Source organism: Rhinolophus hipposideros, assembly GCF_964194185.1.
Source record: "Rhinolophus hipposideros genome assembly, chromosome: 14".
Lineage (NCBI taxonomy): Eukaryota > Metazoa > Chordata > Mammalia > Chiroptera > Rhinolophidae > Rhinolophus > Rhinolophus hipposideros.
In genome coordinates this window covers 60,811,730-60,826,043 of record NC_138060.1, presented here as the reverse complement: position 1 = coordinate 60,826,043, position 14,314 = coordinate 60,811,730, and the positions used below count along the sequence as shown (strand labels likewise).

At 55.6% G+C, this 14,314-nt stretch overlaps 3 protein-coding genes across 5 annotated transcripts in view; all 3 read left to right on the top strand.

The window, feature by feature from the left end:
• COL7A1 (collagen type VII alpha 1 chain) overlaps nt 1-450 on the top strand; it is a gene marked incomplete at its 5' end in the record, with an annotated part of 30,785 nt that extends 30,335 nt beyond the window's left edge. The window contains one exon of the mRNA XM_081072848.1: nt 106-450. Within this exon, the coding sequence (XP_080928974.1) occupies nt 106-122 (17 nt within the window). The 3' untranslated portion in view covers nt 123-450. The remainder of the gene's footprint in view (nt 1-105) is intronic.
• A 1,063-nt stretch (nt 451-1,513) lies between these two features.
• On the top strand, nt 1,514-1,852 carry UCN2 (urocortin 2; the record flags this gene model as incomplete). Its single annotated transcript, XM_081071826.1, has 1 exon — nt 1,514-1,852. The coding sequence occupies one exon, from the start codon at nt 1,514-1,516 to the stop codon at nt 1,850-1,852; it is 339 nt and encodes a 112-aa protein (XP_080927952.1).
• Nucleotides 1,853-3,352: 1,500 nt separating this feature from the next.
• The window catches only part of PFKFB4 (6-phosphofructo-2-kinase/fructose-2,6-biphosphatase 4), a 38,390-nt gene continuing 27,428 nt past the window's right edge, over nt 3,353-14,314 (top strand). The window contains exons 1-3 of one of the 3 annotated variants that reach the window (XM_081071421.1): nt 3,353-3,444; nt 12,174-12,290; nt 12,452-12,548. In XM_081071421.1, the coding sequence (XP_080927547.1) occupies nt 3,381-3,444; nt 12,174-12,290; nt 12,452-12,548 (278 nt within the window). In that variant the 5' untranslated portion in view covers nt 3,353-3,380. Of the gene's footprint in view, nt 3,445-6,884; nt 7,251-12,173; nt 12,291-12,451; nt 12,549-14,314 lie in introns of those variants that run through there. The other 2 variants (XM_081071420.1, XM_081071422.1) reach the window with 2 other exon arrangements.

Below are 14,314 nucleotides of genomic sequence, written 5' to 3'. Positions count from 1 at the left end.
GGCCCCAGCTCCTTCCCACACTGATCCTTTGCCCAGTGCCGCTCTGTGGCCTAGGGATTGGATGAAGTCAAGTGGCTGAAGACAGCTCCCAACCTGCCCTACCAGGTGCTCTCCAGCGCTGAGGCCCAGATGATGAGTTGAAGTCCAGCGACCCCCAGAGGAGTCGGCGTCTCAGCAGGACCCTGCTGTCCCTTTCCTTGGTGCTAGAGGCTGTGTGCACGTCAGCGTGCATGAGTCTGTCCGTTATTTCAGTGACTTGGTCCCCGTGGGTCTCGCCTTCCCCACTGTGGACAAACCCCCATTGTGGCTCCTGCCTCCCTGGCAGATGACTCAGTGTGGGGGTGGCTGTGGGCAGTGAGCGGATGTGACTACGTCTGACCCGCCCTTTGACCCGAGCCTGTGATGACATGGTGCTGTTTCTTGGGGGGCATTAAAGCTGCTGTTTTTAAAGGCCCCTGTGGTGACTGTTTGGGGAGATGGGAATGTCGGGAGGTAGTTTTTCCCTGGGAGGTCACTACTATCCTGAATGGGTGCAGAGTCCCTCTGTCTAGCCCTGGTCACTGTCCTGGACCCTTAGTCCCCAACTTGTCCCCAGAAAGGAGTACAGAGGGTGGGAGCTGAGGATATGTCCTCACTGCCCCCCAGGAGGGCTGAGTCATAGGTAGGGGACTGCCTCATGTCAGGAGACATGCCCAAGCTCCCACCCCAGGGGACTGAGGGAGATAAAAGGACCCTGAAGGGGACAGACAGTGAGGTCACAGCATAGCACCGCCCAGCCCCAGCCCCACGCAGCCCCGGTGGCCCTGACACCCCAGAGGACACTGCTGCTGCTGGTAGGACTAGGGTCAGGGTGGGATGGACAGTGTCTTGGGGGTGAGTGGACCTGAGGTGTGGGTGACTGGAGGTCTTTGGACCTGAGGGGGCTCTGGGTCTCTGGCTGCTTCTCCTCAGGGACTCCCATTACCACCCTGTCTTTGTCCTGGCCCTGCTGCAAGTGCTCTTGCTTAGACCTCAGGCTCCCTTTTGTCCCTCTGTGTTTCTCTTTCTCTTTGCTTCCTTCTTTCCATCACGGTGTCGTCTCTGGGCTGGTTTCTGTCTCTTTCTTCCAGGCTCCCTCTGTTTTGCTGTTCCTCACTTTCATTCATTTCCATTTCTTTCTCCTTATCCTCCCCATCTTCTCTCCCTCTGCACACGCACACACACACACACACGCACACACGCACACACACACTGTCTCTGGATGTCTCTGTCTCACTCATTTCTGTCTGTCTGGCCCCTTCTCTGTCTGACTGTCTTGATTTTCTCTGTCTCACTCTGGCTCTCTCCCTGTCCCTTCATCTCTGTCTCTGTCTCTCTCTGTCCCTTGCCTGGCCTCTCTAATCTTCACCTCTCAGTCTCTTTCTCTCACTCTCTTGGTCTCCCTCTCTGTCTTTCCCCATCTGTCTGTCCCCAAGCCACCGTTGACCCCAGCCCCTGCCCTGAACCTGTTTTCTCCTCGCAGCCTGACCACGCGATGACCAGGTGCGCTGCGCTGGTGCTGACGGTCCTGACGTTGAGCAGGGTCCCACCTGTCCCTGCGACCCCTATCGCAACCTCCCAGCTCCTACCTCAGAACTTTCCCCAGGCCACTCCCTGCCCTGTGGCTTCAGAGAGCCCTTCAGCCAGCACCACAGGCCCCTCCACTGCTTGGAGTCCCCCCAGCCTTGGAGCCCACCCCGGCCCACGCATCACCCTCTCGCTGGATGTCCCCCTCGGCCTCTTGCAGATCCTATTGGAGCAGGCCCGGGCCAGAGCGGTGAGGGAGCAGGCTGCCGCCAACGCTCACATCCTGACCCGTGTTGGCCGCCGCTGAGCCTGAGGGAGGGAGGTCACAAAGATGGGCCACGTGGATGGGGAGACCTGGAGGGCAGTAGCAGAGCTGGGCCATACTACTTCTGAGAACAATACGTCTGGACACTGCCATATGGGTTCTCTGCCATGTGGTGTCACCACATCTGACTGTGTCAGTGTGTCTGGACAGCCTGGATGTCGCCACGTCGCGTGGCTGCCAAGTGGAGCCTTGCCATGTCTGGGAGCCCCACAGACTTCCAATGTGTCTGGACAGCTTGGACACCACCGTGGGAGGTCACTATCACGTGGAGACTCGCTATGTGTGGGTGCCCCACAGTCACAGCATCCGGGTACTGCCACATGCGGTTGGTCACTCTCACGCCACTTTCAGGAATCTCAACACAGGAGCCCATCATTGTATCTGGGACCAGCCCACCTAAGACCAGACCCCCAGGTCTTTCTTGCCCCCACAGGTCACCACACGGGGTGGAAAGTGCTGGCTGAGGGTCACATGCATGTTTTGTGCTCCCTGAGGTAGGACCCACCCAGATGGATGGGGCCGTCAGGGGTATCTCCAGGCACAGATAGCCATAATGGGAAGTCTGTGGCTTTGGCAGCCTTACCTGTGTGTGGGGCGGCGTGTGTGTGTACATGTGTGGCTTTGCCTCTGGTATCTGACAGCTCCACGAATGTGTGAGCAAGGTGAGGGCAAGTGAGGGGGCTGGGAGGAACAGGTGCTTGTCCCCCAAACCTGCATGAAGCATGCACAGCACATAGCCAGGCAGTGTCCTACCTACACCCCTGCACACCCAACCCTGGCTGTTGGACACACATGGCGCAGGGGACAGTAGGCTCAGGCTGCTGGGGCTCCCGCCAACTCTGCTCCTCCCTCATCAAGTTGTCCTGAGCATGTGTGCTCACCTTTCCCAGCCTGTTTCCTTATCTGTAAAGCAGAGTAATGCCACCAAGCTTCTTTTGAACATTGAGTGACAAGAGTACATGAAGTTCTGACATGCAGGAAGCACTCAATAAATGTAGTGAATAGAGAATGGGAGGCCAAGAGTCACACTGTCCTGTGTACCCAGGCCGTGACACCTGAGGCTGAGTCCTAGCTGTCTGTGCTGCCCCTCTGCCCTCTCCTCATGTCACTGACCTGGTCCCTCGGTGTGGAAGGCATAGGTTTTGCCTTATCTCACACTTGCAATTCCATTGCTGGGCCTGAGGTGGGCCTGAGGTGGGCGGTGTGCACAGGCTTGCCTGAGGATGGGCCAGGCAGGCTGAACAGTGTGGAGAACTCCAGCTGGAGATGAGGGCAGACACTGGGCAGTATGGACAGCTCTGGCTGGAGACAGGCAATACTGGCGGGAGTGTGGCTGCCTAGGGTGGGGGCACTGATGTTGATCTCAGTTGAAAGCAGCCAGGGAGGCGGGGCCCAGGGCGGGGCTGGAGAGGCGGGGCTACAGGGCACGCTGCTCTTTCCAGAGCCAGAGGGCGGGGTTGCCGGACTCCATGCTGCAGGGGGCGGTAGCCCAGGCCAGTTGGGTTGCAGGATGGACAGAGGCACGGAAAGAGGCAGCTTCCTGACGGACTGCGGGTCAGGGAGCAACAAGCAGGGTAGGCTCGGAGTGGTGTAGAGAGGGTGGGGGGACTGGGAAATGACCTGGTCACAGTGGGGGTGGGTACTGGAAGGGGTGGGAGGCTATTGGGGATCTCTGCAGGTACAGGGGTGCCCTGAGGGACATCAGTATGTCAGTGGTCTCGAAGAGGGGGAACATTGTCGTTTTTTCAGGGGAGAGGGGGCTGGGCTAAGGGGGAACTATAAATAGCTTCTTCCTCCAGCCCAGGGGGAGGGACAGCCAGCTGGAGCTGCCCAAGGCCCTCCCTCTGGGCCCTTTGCTGGCCTCCAAGAGGTCACGTTTGTCCAGGTCCCCCCTCAGGAGTCACACCGGTTTGGGGAGCTCCAGAGGCTCATTTGGGAAGTTTTTCCTATGAGATGCCTTTAGCCCTTAAACCAGCATTTCTAGGGCACCTACTGTGGGCCTTGACTCCATCCAGAGCTGCACTAATCAACTATTGTGTGCTCTGTCCTGTTTGTGAACCTCTTTGAGCGCTTTCTGTGTTCCCTGGCTGTCTTGAGCCACTTTTCGTATCTACTGTGTGTCCTGTGCCTGGCTGGAATCAGCAAGTGCAGATCAGGGTTCCCAGGCTTCTTGATCACATGGCTTTATGTCCCCAAGTTGGAACCTCACTCCCTCTGTGAGCTTTGGGTCCAGGGAGACCAGAAATGGCCAGAGGAAGCTGGAACTCCTGGGAACTAACTCCCTGAACGTTCCAGTGGCAGCAGAGGGAAGAGGAGGAGGGGAATAAAGGGGAAGGGAGGCAGCAGAGAGCAGCAGGCCCGCTGCAGCCTGTCTCTGCGTGGGCCTGGATGCAGGGCTTGTTAGTGTGTGTACGTGCAGCTGTGTGCACATGCATGCTTTTGTGCATTGGTGTGAGGTCCCTGGCCCTTTATGCTGCAAAGGGTGGCTTGCTGCTTTGGCCAGGACTGGCTGGCAGACAGAGGATGGAAGAGTTTGAGAATTGAGGATTGAGGACTCCAGCCACCCCACAGCTTGTAGCCTGGGACACTGAGAGGAGGACTAGTGGTCAGTGCAGAAGGTACCATGAGAGGGAACCAGGGCCAGGCTAGGCAGGTTCCTGGTGGAGAGAGACTGAGTAGGACATGTTCACACATGAATGCATGCTGACATCCTGGCCCACTTCCCACCCCTGGGCCAGGATAGCTGGTTCACTTTGGAATGGCCCCAAGGAGGTAAAAGCCATGAGGGCCAGTTTTTCTATTGGGCGTCTACTGACAAGAGAGGAACAGAAAGCCAGGAGAGCATTTCAATAGAGGGGACAAGCAAAACCACAGGTGTGGAGGTGGAAGTGTGGTGATAGTGCCAGGTATGGGAGGTGAGGTTTTGAAAGATGGGAAGTTGTGCTGAGTCCATCCTGCACTGTGGGCCGGCTCTGTGATACTGGGCCCTGCTCCCGTGCCTCAGTTTCCTCCCTGAGAATTGGGACTGTGGGAGGGGAGATGGGGAAGATCCTCAGAGCAGACGTGGACTGTGGCCTTGGGGCGGGGCCCCAGGCTCCTCCTGCTCTTGACATGTAGCCTCCTACTCGATATAGGTACTAGGGAGGATACGTCTGGGTCAGCCCAGGGTCAGACTGTGTGGAGAAGAGTGGGAGTTGGAGAGTCACTGCTTTTCCTGGGAAGCCAGGCTCAGACTGTCTGGGCGTGGAGATGGCTTCCCAGACATGGCCCTGGCCTCCTGCCTTATGCTGGCGGCCCCCTACCCTGAGCCTTTCACTAACATCCCAAAGGGGCTGAAGAGTTCCTGGGTGTCTGTGGGTGTTAGAGGAAGCAGCATTTGCAATGAGTGCTGGGTGTTGGACAGGGTGTGGGCATGTGGTGACAAGGTCTCTGAGGCCAGGGTAGTCCCAGGATGACCTTGGCAGAGGCCAGGAGACTGACAGGAGAGCTGGCTGTGTCAGGGTCAGAATGAATGGCTTTGGAGTAGGAAGCAGGAGGACGGTCACAAGGGGCATCCTGCAATCTCTAGCCACCCATGGGTGTCCTCATAGAGGTGGGCAGGAGGTGGAGAGGGGTGGGGTTGGACATTGCAGAGGGAGGGTGAAGGAGGAAGTGGCGAATCCACCTGAGGCAGGGTCTCTGCAGGGGAGGCAGCTAGAGTGGGTTTCAGGGAGGGTCTAGGTGGGCTTCGAACATGTGTACTTCCTGAACCTTCATTTCCTATTAAGTTGGCGAGCCATCTGTGTCAGGCATCTTAAGGGTCCTTGCCAGGCTCTGAAGGGCTGGGTGATGATTTGGAGGACTAACCCAAGGCAGGGGTGTGGCAAGGAAGGCAGAAGGAGAGGGTGCTGCACCTGTGGTGTACTGGGTGGAGCTTTGTTCTCCATGCCCCTAGTACCTGGATCCTGGGCAGAGAGAACTTGAGGTTGCAGTGATCTTGCCTGGGGTGGGGGTGGGGGTGGGGTGGTAGAGGACATCGCTAGAGGGCAGTGTGACAGGTGCCAGCAGTGAGATAGGTTCCAGCAGTGTGATAGGTTCCAGCAATGTGATTGATAGGTTCCAGCAATGTGTTTGATAGGTTCCAGAAATGTGATAAGTTCCAGCAATGTTGGTTGGGACCCCAGGGCAGAAAAAAAGAGTCCAGAACTTGGAGAGACTGAGCTGAGGAAACAGAGGGGAGTGACCCAGGGATTTCTGAATTTACAGATCTCTCCCTTGTCCCTTAATTCCACTGCATTTTTAGAGACAGGAGATAAACAATAGAATGAAAGATAACATTGATATGCTTTAGAGTGGATTTCTCAGACATTGATACATTTAATCTTTACCAGAATCTTGTAAGACTGATGACATGCACATTCTATTTTCCTAACAGACAGGCTGACAAAAAAAAAGTGTAAACATGATTTAAAATTTAATTGGTAAAAATGAAGTCCTGTGAGAAGTAAGATACTATCTGTGCTCAGCGAATCCCCGGAGAGCTCAGTTACAAGGTACCTCTCACTTGCTCCTGATGGTCAGGGTTTTAGCGTGAGCTTCCTAGCAGCTAAGGGAAAGAAAGAAACACGATCAATTTTGAGATCTGTCCATGAGATAAAGGAGCTTTCTTCAGCGTAGGTGAATAGGTCGCTCCAGTAGGCGGGGGAGAATCCTGGGACTCCAAGCAGATGAGGAGGTCTGGCGCAAAGCCCGCGCGGGCTTCGCGGAGTTGACAGCTGAGACCTCAGGCCAGTGATTAGAGTCCTGACCAATCAAGCCCTGCGGGTCACGTAGGCCCTGCCCTATTGCATGCAAACCCGTTCCTCCCCGCGTTGGCAGGGAGTGGAACCTCGGGTGCCCTAGGCGCGAGGCAGCGGCGCCCAGGATAAGGCTTTGGGAGAGGCCCATGCTAATCAGCGAGGTCGGATTGAGTGTGCTGGGCTTGTTCACCCAGGGCGAGGCCTGCACCTTCCAGAACGTGAACCTGTGGGGAGTTGGGCATGCGCATCCTGGATCCCGGCATAAAGGGCGGGACCGATGGGTCTGAAACCGGCTCTTTGACGAGATGGGCATGCGTGGTCCGGGGCCAGCCCCTTTCCATTTGGGGTGGAGCCTACTCGTTTGGGGGCGGGGCCTGCGGGGAGGTGGGCTTGCGTCTTCGCGGCGTGAGAGGGGCGGGGCCGCGGGGCGGAGCCTCCAGTGGTTAGAGTTGGCCCGGCTTCCTGGGGTTGGAAGCCCAGCAGTCCGACTCCTCCCGGCTCCGGGATGGCGTCCCCACGGGAACTGACCCAGAACCCCCTGAAGAAGATCTGGATACCGTACAGCAATGGGAGACCCGCCCTGCACGCCTGCCAACGCGGTGGTGAGGCGGGGTCCGCAGGGAGCGGGGAGGGCGGTGGCAGAAGGATGGGTGGATAGGGCGGCCTGGGCAGTGGTCTCTCTTGGAGACGCGGCCGGGTACCGGTGGGGAACCAGGGACAGATGAGGCTGCCTTGACTGGTGGGAGAGGAGCAGGAACCGGTGGGTGGCCGGGGACAGGTGTGGCAGAGCAGGGGGCGGGGACAGGTATGTGGGGATGGCTCAGGTCGGCGGGGGCTACATCTGGCTGCCATCGCCTCGGGGAGGGCCCAGCCCCTTCGCACTCCGGTGTCTCCACCGCCTCAGACTCGGACTCTGAGCCCTACCCTCTCTGCTGACCAGAGAGCGTGGGCCGGTGGTTGGACTGTGTCTGAGCTGTGTTGGCCCTAGAGAAATCACTTGGCTTCCCTGAGCCCAGAACATTGAAAGGCCCAAGGGTGGGCTAGTTCTCCAGTGGGAGGAAGGGTACCCCTTGGCCTTCATTACCCACTTCTGTGCCCTAACCGGAGCTTTGGGAGGAATTTCAGGGAAGCGCAGATGTGAGCAGAATAGACAGTGAGAACATTTGCCATATGGGCCTATCTTTGTGTCCAGGGGTGTGGAAGCATTCATGTGGGGTCGTGGGTGAATGGTAAAATTGGGGGGTGAAACATCTAGGAGACATGCTGAAATTCATGGAATTGTTAAGGGGCTCATCTTTCCTGGGCTTCCAGATGCTTAATCCACTACCTTGACTCTCTGCTTGTCCTTAAATGAGTCTGCAACTTTTGTATTACCAAGAAAAACAAAGATTTGTTTTAGGAATAACTGAAACATTGTAATGAATTTGCAAGTTGGCAAGGACCTCAGAACATCTAGTCCAATTCCTGGTACAGATATGGAAATGGAGGCCAGGAGATTGGGTTATATGCAAGGGTCTCCCTGCATTTCTAACCTCTGCTTGGGTATGATAAGGGAGGGGAGAGTGCTTGATCATTGTCGTGCTTTGAGACCAGCCTGAGGGCCTTGGATTTGATCATGGTGTGAGTCCTGGGGGAGGGGTGTGTGTATCTCTTACCACACTGGGGGTCCTGGCAGGGGGTGGCCATGGCTTTGACCAGATGTTCTGGTGGGTTGTGGCTCTGACCATGATATAGGTCCTGGTTGGGGACCGAGGCTGTGATCATGCTTTTAGTCTCGGGGCCATGGCTTTCTAGTCGGTGCTCTGAGTCTGGAGGGGCTGTGGCCATGCCCTAGCCAGCCCTCCTTCCAGACTTTTCTGAAGGTGTGGAGGCTGAGGCTCCTTCTGGCCAGCCTGTGTTAGGGCTGTGTTGCCCTAACTACGTAGGAGATGGCTGCTGTTATTACATAAAGGAGAAGGAGTAAGAACCTGGACTTTGGAGGCAGGAACACTCAAGCTGCATCATGGCTCAGCTATGTGACCTCGGGCAAGGGGTTGACCCTCTAGGCCTCAGTTTCCTTATCTGTGGAACAAAACATTCACCATCTGTTCAGTGAAGTTGCTGTGAACCTCCTAACGAGCAGGAGCTCTGTAAGGGGTAGCCAGCCATTTTGTAATTTCATTGCCACCACTCTTTCTTTGCTTTTCGCTACCTCAGAGTCGCCAAGTCTGTGATTAAAATAGGGCTCTGGCCTGAGCAGAGGGGCTCATGTTATTGCACTGTCTTGGGGTGAGGAGGAGGTGGCACCCAAGAGGCCAAAGAAAGATGAGATCTGCAGATTGTGTTGGGGTTTGGGCCCCACGCTAGGGTCCCAGAGTTCACAGCTGGGAGTGAGTAAACAGTGACGGAACATGGAACCTGTTCGTGCAGCACCCCCAGTTCCCAGCCTGCATTCATACAGCAGTCCACCCTCTGCGAGGCGAGCTCATGACTAGGCTGGAGGCCCGCGAGGACAGGTGAGGACCTGAGGGTGGGTGGTGGGTACAGGTTGACTTGATCACAGGGCTTTGTAGCGAAGAGGACACGGGACCCACGGCTGGTCTGTGCCATGTGGTGGGTTGCCTCAGCTCCTCCGAGCACCAGAGGCTGGTCCCCTGCCTCCTCCACCCCCGCTCGCCATTAGCAATTCTTTTGACAAAACTCAGAGCCACACATGGAAGCTCTGAGGTCATGATATCTTCCTTATCATGACCCCTCAGCTCAGACCTGAAGGAGCTCTGGGGGCAGGTGAGGCACGGAAAAAAGGACAGTATTTGTCTGATGGCTTTTCTTAGCCACAAGGTGGCAAGACTCATCCTGGGTAAGGACATGACTGGTGTATACACAGGACAGTAGGAAAGATGACTTTCTGTCCCCTCTGAATAGGACAGTGATGCCAGTTTGCTTTATTTTATTTTATTTTTTATTTTTTTAATTGTTTTATTGTTTTTTTTACAAATCCTTGTGTCGAGGGCTGACTTTCAGTAGATCGCAGCGAGGGAGCTGCTCTGCTACATACGAAACCCCGAAGTTTGCTTTATTTTAAAGAGCTCTTCCTTCCCCAACCTGGTCCAAGGAAGTGGGAGCAAGTGCAGTTCAGGAATCAGTTCTGGAACTTACTCCAGGGACTTGTGGCTGATGGTGCCCTGTGGTGGCACCATCAGAAAGTGGTCACTGTCCAGCATCAGGCTTGTCTCAGGCCTCTTGGCTCTTAGGGCTCGTGTGGCCTCGAGCAAATGAACAGGAAAAGGAACTAGCGAGGGAAGCTGAGTTGACATGTCTTCAGATTTCCTTCCGCACATACCCAGTGTCCTAAACAGTGTTTCCTGCTGTCCCGTAGCTCAGTGCCGGGGTCCTTGAGGGCCCAGAGCTGCAGTTCTGGCTGCATGCGCAGCTCACCTGGTCCACACGCTCTGTCCTGGCAAAGTCATGTGAGCCTTAGTTTGCAACTTCCACTGCTGGGACTTTCCCAGTGTTTGGCTGTTAGAAGCAGAGCTGTTGTGAATACAGTTGTACTTTGATTTTTCTTTTGGATCATTTCCTTGGGAACTTATCTTGAGGAACAGAGGTAATAGGTAATTTATTGCTCTTGTTTTGCGCCCAGTCAGGATTTGCTGCCCTGCCTGCCCACCACTGCTGTGTATGGGGCAGGGGGATGCAGTCAGCAAATGCCATGGGAGGAGGTCAGGGCATCTCTGGGAAGATAGAAGATGTGCAGAGGGGATGCAGGACCCCAGGCCCGAGGTCGTGGAATAGCCCTTCAGGGAGCAGTGGCAAGGGGTGGCCTCATCAGAGGGAACAGGAGAGGTGCAGGTTTTCCCCCACCGTTTGTAGCGGTGCACTGCCCTACAGCTGCTAGAGAGCCCCAGCCATCCGGCCAGAAATTGTGCAAACAGCATAGGCCCCAGTATTGCCGGCCCTCAGAACACAGGGCCTTGCCCAACTTGTTTTTCTCTCCCCTTAGCCAATGCTGAGGTTTTTCTGCAAGTTTCCTCACTCTTGCTCACTGTCAACCTGTTCCATGGGATGCCCTCCTCCCCTCCTTTGGGGCTCACTGTGTGTGTCATATTTGCCCAAATGTCATGCGACCCAGCTCAGTTTTCAGTGTGGTTTCACTGGCAAGCAGGTCCTTCCCTGAAGGGTCTGCATGGGGACAGACAAGTGCCTCCATGCCCCAAGTCCCAAGGGCAGTCGATGCTTAGGTGCACCTGTGTCCTTAGCCTGGCGTGCTGCCAGGGTGGGGCACAGGGCACAGGGCAGAGCTTCCCGGAAGTACTCTAGCTTTTACATGGAGATCATGCTAGACCTCGCTGAGGGATTATCATCCCATTTTACAGGTGAGGACACTGAGGCCCAGAGTTGCCAGCAAGTGTCAGAGTCATGATAGGAACCCAGGTCTCTCTGACTCCTGATCCCCAGGCAAGGGCTGGCCCGGGGCCACTATGCTGCAGCTCCAGCTGGAGACACCCTGAGGGGTGGGGCCTGGCAGTTTGTCTAAGGAGTGCTATCAGGTAGAGCCACGTGGGCAAAGGAGGGGCACTGACAGATCTCCACATCTGTTCATCTAGCCAGGTTTCACCTGCGGATGATGGTAGGGAAGCTTCCCGAGGCTTCTAAGGTGGGACCACCCTGAAATCTGAGCTGGATCACATGAGGCTGGCAGTTCTACAGGCCAGGAATTGAGGGGGGGGGCTATGTCTAGGCCTTCCCCACCTCCAGCCTCGGCAGCTCCTCTGGTTGGCACATTGACTTGGTGGCACATGGGACGGCGGTGAAGGGGCTGCCCTTGCACAGGCCTGGGTCTCTGGTCCCACTTCCTTTTGGCCCTCACACAATGGTGGGTTTTGAGATGCCTCTCTCTCCAATCCTGACCGTAATTTTTGAGCTCCAACTCTTTGCCAGACCCCAGGAGCCAAAATAGCTCAGACACTGCAGGGCTGCTTTCACTCCAAGTGATGAGTCTCGGGGAGCAGATTCGTTGGTGAGGTGACCAGGATTGAGGGAGAGCGTGCACCAGGGCGGCATGTAGGTGCCGTGGAGGACTCATGGAAGAAGCAGGTTTTGAGCTGTGCTTTGTTTGATGAATAGAAATTCTCCCTGGGCAGGATAAGCAGTGGGACAGAGCTGTCGGGAATACTGAATAAATATTAGACTCCTGGGTGACAGACAGGGTTTAGCACCCCACTGGGTTTTGGCTCTGCCCTGCTTGCCATGGGAACTCCACAGCAGCGTTTAGCCAGGGGCATGGCAGGGCCAGCTTTATATCTTGTGCACATAAGGATAAGGGCTGGCAAGCTCCCGGTGCCTCTGCTGGAGCCCAGATAGGCCTGGGGAATGGGGACATGCCAGCAGCAGCTTGAGACAAGGTCTGGGGGTGCTTAGGGCGCTGTCTTATATGAGGAGGCCCGAGAAGCACCTTTGTTGCCAGTCCTGTGGCCTGAGAATGAGGAACCTGCAGAGAGGGAGGGGTCCGAGCCCTTGTCTGACCTGTGCTCCTTGCCTTTCAGTTTGCATGACCAACTGCCCGACACTCATTGTCATGGTGGGCCTGCCTGCCAGGGGCAAGACCTACATCTCTAAGAAGCTGACTCGCTATCTGAACTGGATTGGCGTGCCCACTCGGGGTGAGACTTGGCCTCAGCTTTCCCAGGGGGCATTGGGGCTGTGTGGGGTGGGGGGAGAGAAGGGAGAAGGCTAGATTGTTGCACGGCCTGGGGGGTGGATCAAGGTCAGGAGTTGGGGAGGGTTGCTGTTGTGTGAAAGCTGAGCCTCTCCTTTCCCCCAGAATTCAACGTTGGCCAGTATCGCCGGGACATGGTCAAGACGTACAAATCTTTTGAGTTTTTCCTTCCAGACAACGAAGAGGGCTTGAAAATCAGGAAGTGAGTGTGTATGTGTGTGTGTTTATAGAGAAGACCCTGGGCCCCTGCAGCCCAGTTGCTAGTAATAACCTAGTTGCTCCTGAGCCCTGGCCTTGCCCTGCTTGGATGGGCTGTGACCTCTCAGGTGTGGTGTCGCTGGGCATGTGATGATGGGTTTGAGGACAAGGGGAGAGGGTGTGTGACCTTTTGGTGTCTGTCCTTGCTGCCCTGCCCTTGTGTTAATGAGCCCTTGGTAAGGACATCCTGTAGGAGGGGAGGACAGGGCTCCAGGGAGATGGCAAAGGCTTAGCCAGGGCAGGTCAGGGGCCAGCTGCACAAAGGCCAGGCCCTCCATGGGGAGGGGAGCCCGGGTGGGTGCAGGGGTACAGGCCTCAGGGATGGGGCAGAGTGGGAGTGGCACCTTCTCACAAAGCCAGAAGGATTAGGCCCAGAACTGGGGCCTTTCTTCCCTTGCCCCAGGATAAGCCCCTCCTGTGTATTTGGAGGATGGTCAGCATATGCTTGGCATGTTCTTGGCATGTGTGAGATAGGCCTTGGCTTGGCTTTGAGGTGCTGGGTGACTGGTTCACACTTTTGCTGTTATTCATGAGGTGGAAATTTGCATATGATACTGGCCCCACCTTTACCCCCCCACACACCCCCACTTGAACTAAGTACTTTCTCCAGAAGAACAAGCACCAGCTGGTTGTCTGAGGAGCTATGCTGTGCTCTTCTTGGCGGGTGTCAGCTGAAGGATCAGGAAGCTCCCTTGTCCTTGCTCTGGGCCCAGCCATAGTGGTAGGGCACTGAGCAGAGGTTGGCCCAGCTCTAGTAACTTCCCCAAGTCAAGCACAGAGTAGGCCAGAAGCTTCCTGGGTCTGGACACTGGGCGGCCGGCTCCCTCTGTGGCCACCAGGTGGCAGGAGCTCCCCACTGGGTATTGGCCCTTCAGCTGGTCTTTGCTCTTGGATCAATGGGGCTGGGCCAGGCTGCTGCACCAAGAAGGGAAGGAGAGTCTGACATTCAGGCCTCTATGGCCGCGTTCTGGGTGAAACTCAAGTCTGGACCTTCTGGTGATATTGACCCAGACAAAGGGAAGGGGACTGATATTTGAATTCCTACTGTGTGCTGGGCCCACGATGCCCATTGTCTCCCTCCCCCCATTTTACAGATGATGAAACTGAGGCTCAGGAGTCTCACAGAAGCTAAGTTATTTCACAGAGCCCAGACTTGAGTCTAAGCCCAGGTACCACTAACCATCACTTCAGAATCTCCCAATAGTGAGTGAGAGGTCGTATCAAATGCAAATTCTACAAGAGCCTCAAACTGTGGACACTCACTAGCTTGTTTGATCCTCCCCTGTAGTGGGCGGTGGTGCCTTGCTCGTCCAGATGCTGAGGCTGAGGTCAGAAAGCCATGGTATTGCCTCGGATCACTCAGGGTTTGAACATGAATCCAAAGTGTTTGTGGGAAGAACACAGGAGCTGGCATTGCCAGAGCCCACCAGTCATTACACTCGGGCCACCCATCAAAGGTAGTACTGTGTTTCCCCGAAAATAAGCCCCCGTGAAGCTCGTCAGCCAGACAGACGCATTTAGTACGTTATGATGATTTTCCAGAAGAAGATGACATGACTGTATTTGAATAAATGTAGATTGTTGTACATGAAAAAATAAGACATCCCCTGAAAATATGCCCTAATGCATCTTTTGGAGCAAAAATTAATATAAGACCCAGTCTTATTTTCGGGGAAATACGGTATAAGACCCGCTCTTATTTTCAGGGAA